At 42.5% G+C, this 20,676-nt stretch overlaps 1 protein-coding gene across 8 annotated transcripts in view; it reads left to right on the forward strand.

The window, feature by feature from the left end:
• The window catches only part of RASGRP3 (RAS guanyl releasing protein 3), a 69,977-nt gene extending 51,857 nt beyond the window's left edge, over positions 1 to 18,120 (forward strand). For 5 of the 8 annotated variants that reach the window (XM_068156647.1, XM_068156639.1, XM_068156698.1 and 2 more), the window contains exons 10-17: positions 1,796 to 1,873; positions 3,920 to 4,036; positions 8,315 to 8,430; positions 9,523 to 9,670; positions 13,141 to 13,177; positions 15,657 to 15,782; positions 16,307 to 16,671; positions 17,377 to 18,120. In XM_068156647.1, the coding sequence (XP_068012748.1) occupies positions 1,796 to 1,873; positions 3,920 to 4,036; positions 8,315 to 8,430; positions 9,523 to 9,670; positions 13,141 to 13,177; positions 15,657 to 15,782; positions 16,307 to 16,671; positions 17,377 to 17,385 (996 nt within the window). In that variant the 3' untranslated portion in view covers positions 17,386 to 18,120. The remainder of the gene's footprint in view (positions 1 to 1,795; positions 1,874 to 3,919; positions 4,037 to 8,314; positions 8,431 to 9,522; positions 9,671 to 13,140; positions 13,178 to 15,656; positions 15,783 to 16,306; positions 16,672 to 17,376) is intronic. The other 3 variants (XM_068156672.1, XM_068156681.1, XM_068156691.1) reach the window with 3 other exon arrangements.
• The last annotated feature ends 2,556 nt before the right edge of the window (positions 18,121 to 20,676 follow it).

The following is a 20,676-nucleotide window of genomic DNA, read 5'->3' on the forward strand; positions in this document are numbered from 1 at the left end:
TGGCTTGTCCACTGCTTACACATTGTGGCTAATGAAGTCATAACTGCTTCTTAGGATAAGGTCAGATAATTCAGGGAGGGGAAATACAAACTTCTTAAGTAAATTCAGATGCACTTCCATCCCTAAATCCACACCTTGCTCATCTAGCCTGCTGAGAAAACTCTGCTCTTTTGCAGGAACAGGTCAAGGTCTTTTGAACAGCCAATTCTGCTGTCAGTCCCAGCCTGACCTGATAATAATTTGCTCCAGCTGAGTTTTGCATATTTTATACCCCCAAGCAACCTAAGAATACAGTCATTAAAAAACTAAGTACATGAATGAGTTTTGTTACAGCAGTTACTGGATCTGCATTATCTTTTGGACAGGTCCTTACATTCCTCTGTGACAGCAGACTGCTGGCTGGGCCAAGGAACCTGCAAGATGCTCAGGCATTCATAGGTGCCCATAACCAAATTATAAAGCACAAAAATCAACATCATGTTACAGCTAGATGGAATTAATAATGGAAAATCCAGACATCTCTAAAGCCATGTCTTTGCTCTGGGATGTGTACCTATCTTAGGAAAGGGCACAACTCCTGTCAGAGCACAAAATTCTGCCTACAAGAAAGTAGTTTCTAGGGGTGGTTCTACAGCACTGCATCACTAATCCTGCTTGTTACTAATTTAGCACTTCAGGTTCTCTGAAAATAACCTCCTGTCACAGTCATTTAGTCAGCAGCAATTCTATCTGCCTGCTGGGAAGCATCGTCTTAATTCAATCTTAGCTTAATAGGGAATTTGCAAGGTAGATGATAACTTTGAATTATGTCAATTGCTCCAAAACCGGTTAATGTAGGGACATGATCACAAGAAACATGCAATGTTCGTTTCCTCTTGTTGTAAAACATTAGGCATGATGTTGATTACTTTTCTCCTTCATCACTCCAGGCAAGGAGGAATTTACTGCAGACCTGCATTGGCACAAGACCACAGATGCCAAAGTAAAACCAAACAAATTCATTTCACTTTAAGCATATTTCTGCTCCTTCTTTGTCATCAATAAATCCTACACAGAAAAGAATGGATACATGGAGAGGGGTTTTTCTCAAAAAAAAAACCCAAAACAAAACAAAAGGCTGAAAAGGAATTCCCCTTGATGAGGGAATCAGGACCAGGCCAAGCAGGGCTAAATTAATGCAAGTTGCTCTTCATGATGCACTTTGCTGCATCAACAGTAGTACCAAACCTGGCTTGCCTCTCCTAGGCCTATGCTAGTGCCCAAGGCCCTTCAGAGAAGCTTTTGCTGTATTGGCTGATCTCTGTAAAAGAGCTGCTGTGCTCTGACCCTTCTTTCAGGACAAAAATTGGACCAGAACACCATCTGAAGTCCTCCTGGCCTAACTCATCTACAACTTTTTTCCTGCAGTTTTTGTATTCACCAGGTTCTCCCTCTGAGATGTCTCATGACCACAGAGCTGCTAAAAGAAAGTGCTTTGTGTAAAGGTGGTCTTTGGTACCAATGTTCCCCTTTGGAGAAGGTCAATACACAGCCTCTCTCACTCAATGTGTTGGATGCAGGATGTGACATACCTCAAGTACAGCAGCATCTTGGCTCAGCGTGCTCATCAGCACGGGTCATGCTAGTTCTGTGAAGAGCTGCTTTCCTAGTAGCTGCAAGCAGCTTCAGTGTTTGTCTCAAGCTCCAAGTAGCAAAATGTTTAGTTTAGTTTCAGTGATAGGTGTCTCTGCTTGCAAGACTGTCATAACTAACCCAGTCTAATAAATGTTAATGATTTTCTATTTCTGATGCATAGTTGTCCTTGGACCTCTATCACACTGAGGATGACATCTACAAGCTCTCGCTGGTGCTGGAACCAAGGAACTCAAAATCTGTAGGTCATCTTTAACCACATTTTCGCCTATTTCTTCATTTCTCTGCATGCAGTTGATTGAATTTTTGAATGACTGTGGATGAGTTCCATTATTCCTATTCACTTAAAGATTCCTAGTGTGTATGCTTGTATAGTAAACACAGTCACTCTTTTTCTAGTGCATATTGGGAGAAGTAAATAGTGAAACATGACAGACTCATTATTATTTCTCAACAAAAATCTCTGCCAGTCATCAAAAACATGGCTATGCTTTATGTGAAGTTTTCCTTTGTAAATTTACATTCATTATTTGTTGTGTGACCATCACTTCATTTTTCTGGATGTTGGTGCGATTGTATAGAACAACACTGAGTCCAAAGATTTGTTTTGGCTAAGCCACAGCATAGGCTGTACTGTTTTAAAAACTGCTTATGTAGAATTGGTTGAATCTTGGGCTTTCAACCAATGCTTAACCGTGTTAGAACAGATATCACAAGGTTTGTTGGGTTTTTTAGTATGTGCAACTATGTATAATGCTGCATTAATAACATTTTTCATTTTGACTTGCAAATCTGATGATACAGATACATCTCCTAATTAATAGTTCAATTTAAAGCATTACTCTCCTCTGTTGCTAAAGTATGGGGGCTCCTCTTCCCTCTGAGCTTTTTGTCAGTGTATTGACATCCTTATTACCTTTCATATCCAGCATGTGATTCTGTCAGGTGAGCGCTCTCAAGTCTGACACCAGCAGAAAGTAAGGGTGGCTGGAAGTGCTTAACAGATTGTAAGAGCAGAGTCCAGTGGTCTGAGGGGACTCATTGTAGTGCTTTTTATGTTTTCAAAGTATTCTTAAAAGCAAGCAAGGAAGCAGAACACCTTCATTTTCTACTACAGGACTATTGAAGATAGTTTATCACTCTTGGAGACCAGTTTGAGGACCATGTATGAGTGCTTTCAATAGTGGATGATGAAGAATAGTAAAGAAGCTAAAGAATATTTCCATAGTCAACACTTATTCAGTTTGAACAACTGGAATTTTATTAGAGTCTCCCATCCTTGTTGGATATTATATGACCTCAACAATTCCCATTTATCACAGTTACTCTGGCTCCATCTTGCTGCCATTACTGCCAGCAAAACTGATTTTGTACAGCTCTGTGCTGTAACAAAGGACTGTATGGAAGGACTAATGGGTAACTACTGTAAATGAAGACATCACATTGCTGCTGTGATCTCCAGACTGTGCTTTAAGAAGGGCAAAACCTGTATAAACAGTACTATGAACCTTAACACTACCCAGCAATTGTGGGAGACTTCTACATAATGATCAATGAATAACCAGTGGCCCTGAGCTGCTGCAGCACCCTGATGGGTGCAAGACCATTTGAAGTATATTTGTCTCTGATGGAGTGACAAAGCACACAAGATATTTTAGAGGGAAAAGAGTCTGTAGAGCTTCTGTATGTGGCATGGCAATGTGACAATATAGTTATATCATCATTCCAACTGCTCCTTGGTTTATTGTTGTATCAGTACCACTCCCATGCAGGTGCACTGTGTAGGAAGTGCCTTAGGCTGTTTCAGATGGTTTTGAGGCAACACCGGAGCTGATTAGTTAGCATACAAGTCTGTTTTTAACAAGGTCTTGAGCAAGGCTTTCATTCTGCTAAAACTGGGAGGAGATTTTTTAGTCAGAGCAGCAGCCTAAAAAGTATGAAAACTGACCACCAGTTGTAGTGTAGCATTTCCCTGTCACACTGTCCTGCTTTTCCCTCTGCATTAGTTATCCACTTGTTGGGAGTTTTTACTAGTAAAGCTTTTCAGCTCACTTGGCACTGTCGCGGCTGGCATAGTTGTGAAGTGCCACAGAGAGCCAAACTGAAGTTGTGAGCACAGACAATCAACCCTTTAAACCCTTGCCTAATGTGTTCCTAACCACATTCTTACAGTACAGTGACTCTAGTAGTTTGTGGTTATAGCTCTGACATGTAGAGCTACTTTTAGAAGGAAATTCAACTTCATTGTTCAGATTTTAAACTATTTGTGTTCTGATCCATCTCTCAGCAGCCTACCTCCCCAACGACCCCTAACAAGCCAGTAGTGCCACTGGAGTGGGCATCTGGAGTGGTACCAAAACCTGACCCTACTGTCATTAACAAGCACATTAGAAAACTAGTGGATGTAAGTATTTGGAAGAATAACACTGCTCAAAGAGAATGGTAGCTTTGATACTGTCATCATTACAATTAATTTCAAGCCTTTCAAGAGATTGTTATGGTTGGAATGAATTTCAAAGGAATTGTAGCAAATTTGAGCCTTTATTGATGCTTTTAGGATTTTAATTTTTTTTAATTCCTGCAATTAGTGATAGAATTAGAGACAGAATCAGTGATAGAATTAGCAAGCAGGTTTCTTGAAACAAAGGAGCAAGCTTTCAGGATCATCCAAAGCCTCAATGCTGTTCAGTAAGTTTGATAAGCAAATATAAATTCAGAGGGGAAAGCTGAGTTTTTGCAGCTCTAGTCTCACAGTTTATGTCTGGTAACAGATAGCTGGAAACAAGAATACTCAGAATTGACAACTCACTGTTAAGTTCAGAGAAAGTTTCTGGAAATCCTGGTTCTGGTTTTCAACTTGGAACTAGCTTACGAGGTGAGACTGAGGGAGCTGGGTCTCTTTAGCTTGGAGGAGACTAAGTGATGACCTCATTAATGTTTGTAAATATGTAAAGGGTGAGTGCCAAGAGGATGGAGCCAGGCTAGTTCTGGGCCCCTTAGTTTAGGAAAGATGATGAGTTGCTGGAACATATCCAGAGAAGGGCAACAAAGTTGGTGAGGGGTTTGGAGCACAGCCCTATGAGGAGAGGCTGAGGGAACTGGGGTTGCTTAGCCTACAGGTAGTCTACAACTACCTGCAGGGAGGTTGTAGACAGGCAGGGGCTGGTCTCTTCTCCAAGACAATCAGCACCAGAAAAAGAGGACACAGTCTCAAGCTGCACCAGGGGAGGTTTAGACTGGATGTTAGGAAGAAATTCTTCATATGGAGTAATTGACCGTTGGAATGTGCTGCCCAGGGAGGTGGTGGAGTCACCATCACTGGAGGTGTTTAGGAGGAGACTGGATGGGGTGCTTGGTGCCATGGTTTAGTTAATTAGATGGTGTTCGATGATGGGTTGGATGCGATGATCTTGAAGGTCTCTTCCAACCTGGTCTGGTTCTATTCTATTCTATTCTATTCTATTCTATTCTATTCTATTCTATTCTATTCTATTCTATTCTATTCTATTCTATTCTATTCTATTCTATTGCCTTGTCCTGCCCCAATGGCAGGACAAGGGGCAATGGGTGGAAGTTGCGGCATAGGAATTTCCATGTAAACATGAATGAAAATTTTTTCACAGTGAGGGTGACAGAGCACTGGAACAGGCTGCCCAGGGGGGTTGTGGAGTGTCCCTCTCTAGAGATATTCAAAACCCACCTAGAAGCCTTCCTGTGTGATCTGTTATAGGTGATCCTGCTCTGGCAGGGGGGTTGGACTAGATGATCTTTTGAGGTCCCTTCCAGCCCCTTACATTCTGTGATCCTTGAGGTCCCTTCCAACCCTGACAATTCTGTGATTCTCTGACGGTCCAGTGCATACCACGTATGGTAAAGAAAGTGCTCTTGTGCTATCACTTTAAAAATCTGTGCATGAAGTCATAGAGAATTATAGCTGTGATCTTCTAGCTTCAGTCTGGGAGGTGATGCATTAGGTAATGCAGACAAAACCAAACACTACCGAGTTCCTTTGGAGAGGCACAGCCATGCTGTGTTGGTATGTGAGGGACTTTTAGTCATGTGAGAAACACACACAGAGGAACCAGGAATATGTTGTAAACAATGAAGCAAGATTTCCTTCTGTCTTTAAGTCTGTGAGGAACTATTAAATTCTGATTTTGTCTGTGTTACAGGGCAGTAATTTGGCTTATGTTAAGATAACTTAAACAGTGTTCAGCTCTCTCAGACTTCAAATGTATCTTGTGCTTTACTTTTTGTATGTGCTCTTTTTTTTTATATTAAAAAGGCTTTTTTTTTTTTTCTCTTAATTGGGTATGCCAGACCTGCACATGCAGTTTCTGTATTGCTTTTGTCAGTGTTGTATCCACTGACAAAAATCACTCCACCTTCAAACCTCTCTTTGATAGCTTGTTTAAATAGAAAGTCTGTTGCAACTCCTTAATCTTCCCAGAATATTCTGGGCAGGGGGTTGTTCTTGCTCCTGTGAGTTTGAGAGATACAGCCTCCCATTCCACAATTTTGGCCTGATTCAGGATATGTGATTCTGAATTTGACAGGATTAAAATACGATTTCATAGTTTCATAGTTTCACAGTTTCATTCAGGGTTGGAAGGGACCACAAGGATCATCCAGTTCCCAACCCCCCTGCCATGGGCAGGGACACCCCACACTAGAGCAGGCTGGACAGAGCCTCATCCAGCCTGCTCTTAAACACCCCCAGGGACGGGGCCTCGACCACCTCCCTGGACAACACATTCCAGGGTTTCACCACTCTCATGGTGAAGAACCTCCTCCTCACATCTAGCCTGAATCTCCCCACCTCCAGCTTCATTCCATTCCCCCTAGTCCTATCACTACCTGAGATCCTGAGAAGTCCTTCCCCAGCCTTCCTGTAGGCCCCCTTCAGATACTGGAAGGCCACAATTAGGTCACCTCGGAGCCTTCTCTTCTGCAGACTGAACAGCCCCAACTCCTTCAGTCTGCCCTCATAGGAGAGGTGCTCCAGCCCTCTGATCATCCATGTGGCCCTTCTCTGGACACGTTCCAGCACCTCCACATCCCTCTTGTAATAGGGGCTCCAGAACTGGACACAGTACTGCAGGTGGGGTCTCACCAGGGCTGAGTAGAGGGGGAGGATCACCTCCCTCGACCTGCTAGCCACACTTCTCCTGATGCAGCCCAGGATCTGATTGGCTTTGCGGGCTGCAAGTGCACACTGAGAGCTCATGTTGAGCTTTTTGTCCACCAGCACCCCCAAGTCTCTCTCTTCAGGGCTACTTTCCAGCCAGTCACTGCCCAGCCTGTATTTGTGCCTGGGATTGCCTCAACCCAGATGCAGGACCCTGCACTTGCTCTTATTGAACTTCATGAGGTTGGCCTGTGCCCACCTCTCCAGCCTGTCAAGGTCCCTCTGGATGGCCTCCCTTCCCTCCAGCGTGTCTGCTGCACCACACAGCTTGGTGTCATCAGCAAACTTGCTGAGGGTGCACTCAATGCCACTGTCCATGTCACCCACAAAGATGTTGAATAAGACAGGTCCCAGGACTGATCCCTGAGGGACTCCGCTTGTCACTGGCCTCCACTGGGACATGGAGCCATTGACAGTCTGTTCTGAATACAGCTGACCTAAAGGCCAACATCACTGTACACTTGTCTTCATTTTGCCAATCTTTGTCATTTACTGGCTGGTTTGAGTTGGGCTTTAAGGAATTTTTATTATTGTTGTTACTTACAGTGTTGAATACTACTTGAGTTTCCAGATTGGTTTCTTCTTGATGAGGGATTTTTGAGGTCTGCCAGTCATTGGTTACAGATCACTTGATAATTGTTTTTGTCATGTTCTTGTTAAAATAAGGACAATGCAAGCACCTTTCAGACATCTCAGTATATTAAATTCTTGTCTTTGCCAACCAAGTCTTAATCTAATGAGAGGCTGTGCTTCAACATGTGTCTTTCAGATAGGCATGTTGACTTTGACACTCATGTTTTTCCCACCAGCATCACACATAGATTTAATACCCCCTCCACATCTCTGTAACACTGAATATAGTAATTCCTTGTCAGCTAAGGAGGACTTCCATCATTTTATGTGACCTCTAAATTTGATCCCATGTCTGTTTTCACTTAGTGGTGAGCTGGTGTGGGTTGACAGGAGGGATTGTGATTGGATACAAAGTGCTCATGATGTGGATGTCAAAGTATTAGTGAACAAATCTGTGACAGAGCTGAGGTGGCCAACTAAAAGAGACGTGAAACAAAAATCCTCTGGAATACTCATGGGAGCTGCTGTTGGGTTGTTCTGTTTCTATTTTTTGTGATTGAAAAGCATGCTTAATGGAGCAGAGGAAATACTTCACATGGGGTGGAATTTTATTGACATTTCCAATAAAGCAAGAATAATTATGTCCAAAGAAGTGTGCAAGACCATCCCTAGCTAAATACTGAGGACAAATTTCCTTTTTGAATTAGGGGTCTTTTTCCCCCTACAGTACAATAACTATGCATATTTAAGTACCTAGTAGGAATAAAAGGAGTAAAACAAGGCAGCAGACCATCTGCTTAGTAATGTTGTACATTAATTATTAATGTTGTACATTAAGTTACATGTAATTATAAAGTTGAAGAGCTGATATTAGAACAATAATTTCTTCTTTTCTTTCTATTTTTTTTGTTCTTCCTCCAGTCTGTCTTTAGAAACTATGATCATGACCATGATGGCTATATTTCTCAGGAAGACTTTGAAAGTATAGCTGCTAACTTCCCCTTTTTGGACTCTTTCTGTGTGCTGGACAAAGATCAGTAAGTTTTGAGATTACTTTGTGATTTTATTCTTTTTCTTGATGTAGAACCACATGAAAACCAAATGTTGAAGAAATAATATCTCCCAAGTTTCTTGTGTGTGACAACTCAGAAATAAACTGATAGTTTAGTTCTGTTTTCATTTAACTTCTTATGCTGTAATTGGTTCTATAAGCCCACCCAGGCTAGAGTCCTCCTTGCTGGGACTGAGTCAAAACCCATAGAGTACTGTCAAATTACAGTGGAGATGATGTATCCAGATCAGGCATCAGACTGATTAAACAAGTTATGTACAGGCCAGGAGACATGAGTGTATGGAGCAGAGAGAGGGTAATACATATTCCAGGAAGTATATATAATGTGTATTTCTTTGGTTTCATAATTCTTCACGTCCAGGATCTCTTTAGCTGTCAAGGCTGGTCAGCCATGTGCATAACTTTTTCATCTGTGTGAGCAGTTAAATCAGGATACTTCATTTAATGACCTGATCTGTGCTCTGATAGCATGAACAGCTGAGAAACCAAAATCCATGCTATATGTTCAGCTTTTGCTGTTTATTGAGGCTCAAGGAAGACCTTATTGCTGTCTACAACTACTTGAAAGGAGATTGTAGACAGGTAGGGGTTGGTCTCTTCTCCCAGGCAACCAGCACCAGAACAAGAGGACACAGTCTCAAACTGCACCAGGCGAAGTTTAGGCTCAAGGTGAGAAGAAAGTTCTTCACAGAGAGAGTTGTTAGCCATTGAAACGTGCTGCCCAGGGAGGTGGTGGAGTCACCATCCCTGGAGGTGTTCAAAAAGGAATTGGACGTGGCACTTGAAGCCATGGTTTAGTAGGCATGAGATATTGGGTGACAGGTTGGACTTTATGACCTTTGAGGTCTTTTCCAACCTTATTGATTCTACGATTCTATGATGACCAAGACCACATGTGCTCTAAGGCTTTTTGTTTGTTTTTTCTGCCAGGACTGTTGCCACTCTTTCAAAGAATGTGTTTTGCATTCTGTTTGAATTGAGAAAATTGTGGATCGTTCAGTGCTGTGAGCAGTGAAAGATCTACTCTACTATTGTTTTTTTTTCTTCTTCCTAACAGAGATGGTCTTATAAGCAAAGAAGAAATGATGGCTTACTTTCTGAGAGCTAAATCACAGTTTCAGTGTAAAATGGGACCAGGGTTTATTCATAACTTCCAGGAGATGACATATCTTAAGCCAACTTTCTGTGAGCACTGTGCAGGATTTGTAAGTATGTCTTTAATAATGGTATATCATAAGCACAATCTTTTTAATATAGACAGTGTAAAACTAGCTCCACACATCACTGAAGTCTCTTGGTCAAATATCTTACTGCACAAAATATTTACTCATGTTGCAGCTGTGCTATCCAGTTTTGTTTTCACTGTTCCTGAATACTGGAGTTTTTAAGAATTATTGTTTAACAGAGGGGGAAGGGAGGAAGTTAGCTAGAGGATATTAGAGACTGTATAAGTGGCTTTACTTGGTTTATCTTAAGTTCTTTAATTTGGCTTGATTTCCCATGTAAACAAGCTTAAGGGAAAATGGGTGTCTGGAACAGAGGATATAGATGAAGTAAAAGCCATTCTTTCTCAGGAAATTGCACATGGCAACCTAGATACGTTCATAATTCTTTGAATGGTCACAGCAGCCTTAATCGTTTCTCTTCTGAATTAACAGATCTTGTAATTGGGTCAAGAAATCAATAGTGCTTCCAGCAGTTACATTTGATAAGATTTCTTTAAATATATTTGTTGTGCTTTGGGTTGTTTGGGGTTTTGTTTTTTGCTGTCTCAGCCATAAGTTACCAGATGCCAGTTACTAGTGTGCTCTGTGTAGAGCTAGGAAATGATTGTTTTGTGAACCTTGTGTGTGGCTTGTATACCTCTTCTAACTTTTCCACTACAAATATAGTAAAGGAAAAGGAATTAGTATGATTTAAAAGTTACTTTCATGCACATTCCCCATATTCAAATCCAGACAGCTAAAGCAATAAGGGCAGAAATCCATGTTCTCTGCTTATGTGGCCCACATACAGGGTGTAAACTGAGACCATCATTCCTCCTCTCCAGTACAGATCTGCCTCTGCTATCAGCATCAAAATCTTCAGCTTGTATCACACGAACTTTTCCACAAAGTAATATTTCTTTCTGACTGAAAGTAAGATTTCTTTCTGGTTGAAAGTAACAATAAGAAAGAGCACTGCTAAGTGCAAAACCATGCCTCCTTTCGTACCAGCTTTGTTGTTTCTGCTCTTGTCCATGCTCCAATTTTCTGCTCACTTCTTTTGTGATACGTCAGTCTTGTGCAGTTGTTTGTGGTTCCTATCACAACTACTGTTCAAGCTTGGCCACAGGGAAGAAGGAATTCCACCTATTTCTGCTAGAACTGCAAAAAACCTCAGAGGTGATGTGGTGAATATTGATTCAGGAGTGTGTTGGTGGGCTTATGAGCTCACAGCTCCAGTAGACTGATGGAGCAGCGACAGTCACAGGCCTGAGCCTGTTTTTTCAGGCCATTTGCTGCTTGCTGTCTGCCGCTTTGGGAAGACATCATTGTGTTCGTGACACTCGGTTCATGTTTGGAAGACTTCCACAGCAAAGCAAGGCCCAAGGACTGCCCTGCAATGTCCTCTCCACCAGATATTTTCCTCCTGCATCAGCTTGCTAATTGGCCATTGTAGGATTTTTCACGTCTCCCCGATTACATCCAGGGCAGGAATACAAAGGTTGTACAGGAAATGGGAATAAGGTCATTTTTTCCTGTCAACTCACTGAAGTCATTGGCATTGTTCTGTGGATGAGTTGAGCTGATAGGACAGGAACCAATTGAAAAATCTGCTGCTTATTTGTTCTGCATTTCAGTGCTGCTCATCCACGGGTGGAAACCTAATTTCAAACTACTGCACTGATTCACTGTCAAAATAATGTGCACTCACAGCGCAGCAAGATGAATTGATGTGACAATGCAATGGATGCAGTATTCAGTAAACTATCTGTTGCTTGAAATGTTATGAACTTTAAAAGTCAAGCTAAACCCTAATGCCATTAAGCAGCATGAAATTGAAATGTCCATGGCTGGTCACAGTTCCATCCCATAGCTTGAGCTGCACTGCATGGCAGTGTAGGTGACCAGCCATCCCACTGAATTTTGTAACTTGAATTTGCACAGATCCTCTTCCTTGGAGCTGGCTCAAGCTGGCTTTACAGCAAAGCTGTGTCAGACATTCAAAACTTTAGGTCAGAATTCATGACACAGCACTTCAACTAAGCATTGACTGCTGTGTGTAACCACAACAGTGGTGCCGAAGTTGAGTAGGAGAAAGGTACAGACAAGTCTTCAATGGGAACAAATCAGAACTCAAACGAAAGAACTAACAACCCATGTCTCTCACAGTGATCCTGGCAAAAAAGTGTCATTGCTGCACTTTCAAAAGAGACTGGAAGGGCTTGACTGTTGCTGCCTGACCACAGCAGCTGCATTCACTGTGCATACATACAGTATTAGCAAGAAATGAGCAAGCAGCAGGCTTTCTGTGGGCCCTTCTACCACCGTTGTGCTTTCTCTTCTTTTATTCTCCATTCCTCCATTTTGCTTTCTCCAAGTCCACACTTTTCTTTCCAAAGTCAGTTGAGCAGTGTATGAGATTTTATCCCCCCAGAACCTTCCTATTTTGTTTATTTTACTCTTTCCTTGGTACTCTGAATAGTCTCCAGTTCTTCCTTTTGAACAATTTTTTAATGACTATTCCCCACCCCTGTACACTGTGCATGGATTCTTGTAAAGAATCTTGTAAAGAAGATGAGGAGTCACAGGCAGTTTCAACTGCCTGGATGTATTCACTCTCCCTGGTAATGTTTTGAATGAGTTCAGGATAAATAAACACTGGAGTCTTCGATATTTTTTTTTCCTTTAATGGTAGAACTAGAAAAACTGTCCCTTCCTCTCTCTTCCTCAGAGTGGAAATGCTTATTTTATAATGCCATGATTGCAGATACACCATTTCTGAGTGTATACATAAGAATTTGCCAGCAGTTTTCCTACTTCCAAGCAATACTGCTCATGTTGCGGTGATAGCTTTCCAGAAGTTGGACTGCCTTCTGGAAGTCCAGTGTTTGGTTGCTATGTACACCAACAAGGACAGCTTCTCGGAGTAGGCAAAGATGCAGTTTAGTGGCTTTTCTGTCTGTTTCAGTCTTCAACCCTTCTATTAATGCAAAAAGTCAGGTGAACAAATCAGATTGCTGTGGCAGGGGACCAGTATTTGAGCCAAGAACGTAATTGTTATGCCCAGTGGTGCTGTATTTGAATGGCATGGGTCATTTATGTGTCTGGAGAGTGGATGTACAGTAGCAATTCCCACCCATACCCCTGATAATATTAAATTAGTCTACAAGCAAAACGTGCTCTGCTGGTATTAGTACGCTTGATATGATAGCAATTTTTCATCTGTCCATGGAAGCAAATGTCATCTGTGTCATCTTCTCTGGTAGTCCCACTGTAAGTAGTAGAAATAAGGGGGAAGCCACACAAGTCTTATCACAATTAGAGGGGGAGGTCTCCCTAACAGGAAGGGTGTTAAGAGCAGTTGTATCCTGTTTGTGCTTTTGCAGCCATTGGTACTTCCTCATGGTGACCTTGTTTTCCTTCCGGCTTTCTTTTCTGATTCCTTGACGTTCTTTTGTCTTTCTTTGCAGCTCTGGGGTATAATCAAACAAGGCTACAAATGCAAAGGTAAATGTATATTGCATGGGGGGATTTTCAAGCCAAAGGTGGTGGGGTTTATCACAAATAAGACAATTGTATTCTTTACCAAAATGTCTTCTGTTCATACAGATGTTCATAAATGCTTCTGCACTTGATGCTGTCCATGAACAGTGCTGATATGCTAGGAAGTCTCACTGCATTAGGGGACACTGCACCCAGTAGGGACACAGCGCTCCTGTGAGCTAAAGGGCCAGAGCAGCCACTGGCTCCATGAGGTGTCTCTTTCTACCAGCAAACACTGCATCTTGGAAAACCAAGTGTCCCCATCCTAACACAAAGACATCCTGAAATATATTTCCTGAGATCTGGGGGTCAGGAAAAGGACTGCTGGCAATGCTGTCCATCAGGTTCATCTGCATGCCTGTAGTGAAATTTAACCAGCCTTGCAATGCAGTAGTGGCTGAGCTAGAAGTAGATAAATACTTAATTCATAGACTGCTCAGCAGATCTCATTGCAAAATCTTTTCCAGATATTCAACTGGGGGGGGGGAGGGGGGGAAGTAGAACTCTTACAGCTCTCTGTTGCTTTCATAAAATACTTAATTTCTTATGCAGTACTTGCACCATATTCAGCAAATCAGATCAAGACTGACATTGTCCTTACTGTCTTTAAAATTCTGGACCTGTTTTATTTCTCAACCAGCATAGCTGTGGCTGAAGGGCACCTGATTTTCACAGCTGTATTTGCAACTCAGTTTTATGTAGGGGAACATTCATACTGGGGCTTCACATTTGTGTTCATATGCACTCTTTTTCCTTAGTCTTACACTGAATGCCAGGAGAAGGGTGACAAATTGGTAGGGTGTTTTTTTTAGGATACATCCTATCCTTGTCTCTTTCTCCACCCATGAAGATCTACTCCTCAGAGAGGGGTGAGGAAAATGTTCATGGCTAAACCAATGTATGTAATTCACCTACCCTGATTACTGTTATCTGAGCAGCTACAAAAGGACTAGTTGTGGTGTATACTTTTTTGTAGGACACAGACAGGAATGTAGAGTTTTGTCACAGCAGCTGTGTAAACTCAAGATCTGAAAGCTGAGCTCTGCCCTGCATCACTGCTTGTAATAATGGTCCGGTGGAGAGAGAGAAAAGCAGTTCTGTAGTCAGAATTATAGGCAATGGAGCGTGAGGGTAAGAGAGCAGAGCTGCTCACGCAGATCTTAAAGTAGTCAACACATATAATTAGTGCCTGCACATTGCTGCAGCAGCTCCACATGCCAGCATCACTAGAGTGCAGCACCTATTGTGGGCAGTTTCTGCCTTTGACCATAGAACTGTCTTATTTTGACACTCTGCTAACAGGTGCAGGAGGGGATTTCTTCTGTTCAGATCTGCTTATTACCTATACACTGTGAATGAGATAAAGCTATACTGTGTAGCCTGTGTGACAAGGGTTCTCCACTGCTAAGAAAGATCTTAATGTTTGGGTTTGGGGTTTTTTTAGGGGGGGGGGGATGGAGGGTGTGTACCTTCAGGGCAGACAAAACCACATCCAGGAAAGTACTTCTATATTACTCATATGAACAAGGTGATGCGAGAAACCAGAACTCTCATGCATCGTGCTAGAGCTGCCACCTGAACAGAAAGGTTCTTTTAGCAGTTATAAACAAAATGCTTTGGCAATGGCTCACTTAGAGCAAAATGTTAGGTCATGGAGCACCAGAGAAACAATGGCAAAGGAAATTTTCAAACAAGGGCAAGAGACACGGTGGAGAGAGTGCCTGTGTTTAGGGCACACATCCTCTGTGCTTTCTAGCAGATAAGATCCACATTGCAGTCACACTTCAGATAAATGTACCTAGTGATGAGTGTATCTGCAGTGCTACAATGCCCAGCAGAGGCTGGGTGTGCAAGCAGGCAGCCAGTTCCATCCAGGTGGATGACGTTTCCGCAGAGCTTACTCCGCTGATGTTGTTTGCTGAGCTACTTAGCCTGGTTTGAACGTACACTGACCTCCAGCTGTCCTTCCAGAGAACACTAGACAATCCAGTGTCTTCTGACCAAGTGTGTTTACCATAATGGGTTCTGCTTTGTCAAATTAAAAAAAAAAGAAATTTTTAAAAAGGGCAAAACCCAAACCACATCCTTTTTTTTTTTTTTGTTTTGGACACTTATGCAGTGGAGCAGAAGCTTTATGCATGGCCTACACAGGGTCATATGAGTAATTCCAGGTCTCTTCCCTGAGTCTAATTTCTCATGAAAGTATCATCCCCTTTTCCTATCTGCTGCTAGATTTCTATTAATGGCTGCCACAGAAATGATCCAATTTTTTGATAACACTCTTCACACCAAATGATCCATTTCTGTAATTCCCTTCACACCTCCTTTTAAAGTGTTGGTTCCTTCAAAGTGCCTCCTGGTATGCATCTGCTAATAGCCTGGAAGGATTACGAGATAGTTGTGGATTTCCATTTGGTGACTTGACACTTCCCATTCTTCGCAGACTGTGGTGCCAACTGTCATAAGCAATGCAGAGACCTGCTAGTGCTAGCCTGCAGGAAATTTTCCAGAGGAACCTCAGTAGGCAGCAATCATGGCTCTCTGCCTAGCAGTCCATCTCTGCCTCCAGGTGAGAGTGCTTTTATTTCTATTTTAAACCATTTCTGGAATCCCCTTTAAGGGCCAGTGTCCTTGCTGCCATTTTTAACTTTTATCTTTCAACACTCAGAGCAGCACACGTACTTTCCACTCACAGTGGCTTGTGTTCAGATTATAATGTCCCTTTCTGCAGGAATGGCCTTAGTCCCCTGCCTGAGGCTCCTCACCCTCTCTACTGGCACCCCTAGCCCAGCTGAAAAGAAATAAAATCATAATCAGGGAAACTACTTCTCCTTATGAGCCATTTAGGGTCAGGGGCTGGAGGACATAGAGTACAGCTGTAGCTCTGCCTTATCCCCAGAGCGTGCATGTGGAGGGAGAAGGATATGTGTGCAGCACACAAGGCCAGAATCATTTTCCAAGCAGTGTAAGGCTATTGCTAATTATACCACTGCTGCATGCAGAGCGCTATCTCCCCACTGCCCCAGGCTTAAAGGTATCTTTTTGTAAAGAATTGGAATTAGAAAAATTGAAGAGTTTCACCCTCTCTTTCAGTCCAAGATGAAATATTTGAATTTCCCAGTGTCGGTGCAGAACACCAGGACCTCGATGGCAGAGCTATCACCCTTGTCACTGGCTCTTCGCGGAAAATTTCAGTGCGGCTGCAGAGGGCGACCACTAGCCAAGCAACACAGACAGAACCACTCTGGCACGAGCCAGGCTGGAATGATTCAGGTTCCCATACTTTCCCCAAAATGAAGTCTAAATTTCATGGCAAAGCTGGGAAGAACAAAGGCTTTGCAAAGTGGGAGAATGAGAAGCCTGATGTACAAGCTGATACAGAGCTAGAAGCTGAGACCCCACAACACTTACAGGACCACAATGGAATAAAAACCCTCCTAGAAAGACAAGAATCTGAGGTAAGTTGCAGAAACCAAGGCAGCTTAAAATCTGCTAGAGTCTGAGCTCTTATAACCTTATTTTGACTCTCAGGACACTTTTTCATTCAAATTTGCCATTGCCAGTTGCAGAAGAGTTACTTTCAGATGGATGTCAAATCATGCATGGGTACCCATTTTCTAAACTGCAATGCACATTTACTTAGCACTGTAACTGGAGGGCTGGCTCTCGGTATCAGTATGTGATTTTAGGAGTTGGGCATTTTTCTTTTACCTGACCGAAGTCTGTGCTGTTGTACCCTTGCAGGGCTCCATGTTAGATTCACAAGAAATCGCATTCTGATATATTCACAGTCTCAAGCTGCACCAGGGGAGGTTTAGGCTGGATGTTAGGAAGAAGTTCTTCACAGAGCGATTGGCCGTGGGAATAGGCTGCCCAGGGAGGTGGTGGAGTCACCATCACTGGAGGTGTTTAGGAAGAGACTGGATAAGGCACTTGTTGCCATGGTTTAGTTGATTATACAGCATTGGATGATAGGGTGGACTTGATGCTCTCAAAGGTATTTTCCAACCTGGTTAATCCTATTCTAAATACACAAGCTCAGGCGAAGGCAGGATATTGGTCCAATTTCTGTTGCTATAACCCACAGTTTACCCCTCCCAAGCCTCATGCTTTTGTTGACCATCTTTGCTAGTGTGCTAGTGCCTGTTTTCTTTTGGTTACAGAACAGCTGATTGCTTACCATGAAGCAGAAAAATGAAGATGGCAAGTGTAATACAGCAAGCATTGACACACTGTCACGGACCACATTTGGCCATGAGAGGTTTTCCTGTACCTCGTACTTTTACATCCAACCACTGGCCCATTTTCTTAGCTGGAAGGTGTTATAAGGCACTATTTATTTTCCTCACAAGTAAGCCATTTGGATGAACATTGCACAGACACAGCAGAAAGGGTCTCTGCACTCTGTTTTCTCTTGCATGACTTCTGTGGAAACGTCCTCTAATTGCCAGCGAGGATAAACTTGGCCTCCTTTAACTACACTGCATCATTGCAGTATGTCTGCCAGCAACAACAATGAGGACAGAAGCCAAGCATCTACAGCCCTCTGATAACACTTTTCCAGAGGCTTCTAGTGATCTTTTATGGAAAGAAGTAGGTGTGTATGTCTATTATGTCTCAAGCACAAACCGTTCACAGTCATCTACACTGAAACTCTTTGCACACCTGGGGTTTTGAATTCTGGCCAAGTTTACATTGCTACAATGAGCTTATTTGTGTTCAGCACACTGATACCGGTTCCCAGACTGGAGATCCTTCAAACAAGCATCGTGTGGCTGAGACTGAAGGAATTCAAGACACTATACCTTTGTCTGGTTACACTGCAATGGAGCGGTATCATCTCAGCCAGCACTGATTATGGTAAAATAAGCATGTAATAAACACCTTAGTTTTAAGTGTGTGTGTGTATCTGTGTGTATCTGATGCATTTTCCCCTGGTTAGCAATGTGTATGTGTTACAACTAAATGTACTGAAGAGCTACCTCCAAATTAGTAACCTGATAAGATGGGAGCTAGCATCTGAATTTGTAATGGCCTGAGAAAGCATGTTTAAAGTGACATTTCTCAGAAGCATCAAATGACTTAAGGAGCACAGCCCTCATCTGGAAAAAGAGAGAAAACTGAAACAGCACAAAGCTCAAACCTGAAAGATAAGTACCAAATTGGCATACACTTACTATTCTTCTTACCCCAGCTCCCAACAAAAACAGGTTTGGCAAGCACAGACTCTGAATTAAAGCAACCTAGATTTCCTGCAAAATTCAAGTTATTGCACCCTCCATCAGTTACAAACCCTCACTAACAAAGAGTAATTTCACAGACCCCAGCAAAATTGACATCTGCACTCCTCTGTGGGGATCTGACTGTAATCTGCACTATGACTACATGATGGCCCCCTTAGGTTTGTCTTGAGTCCTGCAGGTTTCCCTTGTTTTCCAACACAACTAGTAATGATGGTAAAGCTGGAGAGAGGGGAAAAGAACAAACCAAACCCAAGCCAACAAACATGCTCTTACTGTGTTATAAATGCAAGAGAAACAGCAACAAAGGAAGCACAGTTTTCCAAGCTAGGATGAGGACCAGAAACATCCTTCACTCTTCCTGCTGTGGGCAAATGAACAAGCATTAGCAAAACTATGGTCTTTATTTCCTGTGGTGGGTCAAGTGACAGGTCACAAGAGGCTGACTGCGCAGCTCCCGTTGGAGCATACAGCTTGCACAGGATGAAAATGAAGTGGTAGAGAATCTGAATACAGACATTTGTTTATGACCCAGGGTTTTGATGGTTCTGTTGCAGCAGGGCTTTAAACATTTTAAAAATGAAATATTCATGTGCAACTTCTTTATGAGCATCAGTCAACACAGGCTTTTAGCCAGTTGTAGCTCTTGCTCTGAAAAGTACCTGCTTCTCTATTTCTATCAGCCCCAAAAACCATGTCTGTCTTAAGTTCACTGTTGGACAGAATGTCTCTCATACATAACCTTCTCATTTACTTACTCCCCAGGACACTTCACGAGCTTCTCTCCTAAACTGTCTAAAAGGATAGATGCTCTGTGTTCCTCAGAGGAAGTCCATTTCAAGGACATTTTGCCTTGATAATACTGTACGGGGTGGGGGTGGGGGTGGGTTGGAATAGACTCATGCTCAAGCAAGAACAATCGTGCCTTCCACAGAAGCAGCTCCCACTTTCTGGGGGACCATTCTGCTAGCAATTAGACTACTTAAGTTTGAATCCACTGGCGAGATTTCACCCATTTATCTCTTGCAAGCCTGGTAGCCTTGGTCAGTTAGGTGCTGACAATGTAATAATAAACAAACAAACAAGAATAAAAAGGCAAAGCCAACATAACCAAGCCTTAACAGGCCCTTTGCAGCTGAACACTGATCTAGTTCTGCAGCAGGCACCTGAGCAGGGAGGACTGACAGGGCATGAACAACCAATCAAAAATTTTGATAAAAGAAAAAAGAAATTAAAAAATCTTTATCCCCTTATTTTAGTTTGACATCTTTCTCTGAACAGGGGTGAGGCTATTCCTTGCACCACAAAACTAATTTTAGCTCCCCAGTCTAGGCAAATCAACAAAGAATTTTCCTGTTCACCTCCCCACCTTCACAAAAGGGAAAATGTATCAGCCATCACAGTTCCTGACTGAGTCATGTGCCACTGCTGGTCTTGGTGAAATCCTGTCTCCTAGAAATAGAGCAATTGCAGGAGAGTGGCCAGGAGGAAAAGTGTCATAGTGACAAGAAGTAAAGTGAGATACAATTCCAAATAAAGCTGGATACTTCCATCTTCATACATCCATTCTTCTGCCTCAGGATCTTTTAAACCAGTGGGAGAAGGCAGGGGGGGTATTAAAAAATCAAACAAACCAACCAACCCTCACAAGCCACCGCAGATGGGAGAGAAGAAATACAATGTCAAAATGTACAGTCTGATCTGCAAATCCCAATGAATACAAGCAACAAGAGTAGGTGAAAAATGCAAGTGCTTGGATAGACCCCACAAGAAATAATTTGCCTGTTTGAGCCAGACCTATTAGAGCTTTCTGTGCTTGTGCAAAACATCTGAAAAGCTTTCCACTGTACCTAAGGGAACTTCAACCTTGCTGTCACCTTTATGGAGTAGCCCTGAGTGCTACACAAGTCAAGGGGACATCTGTTTCCCTGAGGGAAATATAAAACCAGGTTTGAAATGCAGCTCTCTGCAGTTCCAAAGCTTTGCCTTCCTCTGCCCCCTCCCCAGTCTTAATCAGCTTTTGGGCTGAAAGCAAAAAAAAATTCTCAGCTTCATAAAGAAGCATCTTTCTAGAAGGAAAGTATCTTCTCAGAGGTACCTTCCTGAGATAGGTGAAGTCTGAGGGAGTGGAGATAGGAGGGGAATGGTAGCACTCTGACCAGAGCTTCCCTGAAGAAGCATGGACTTTCAGTATCACTAAGGTTGGAAGAGACCTCAAAGATC

The sequence above is a fragment of the Melanerpes formicivorus genome, unplaced genomic scaffold, assembly GCF_026170545.1.
Source record: "Melanerpes formicivorus ecotype bairdi unplaced genomic scaffold, bMelFor1.0.p_v2 SCAF_2, whole genome shotgun sequence".
Lineage (NCBI taxonomy): Eukaryota > Metazoa > Chordata > Aves > Piciformes > Picidae > Melanerpes > Melanerpes formicivorus.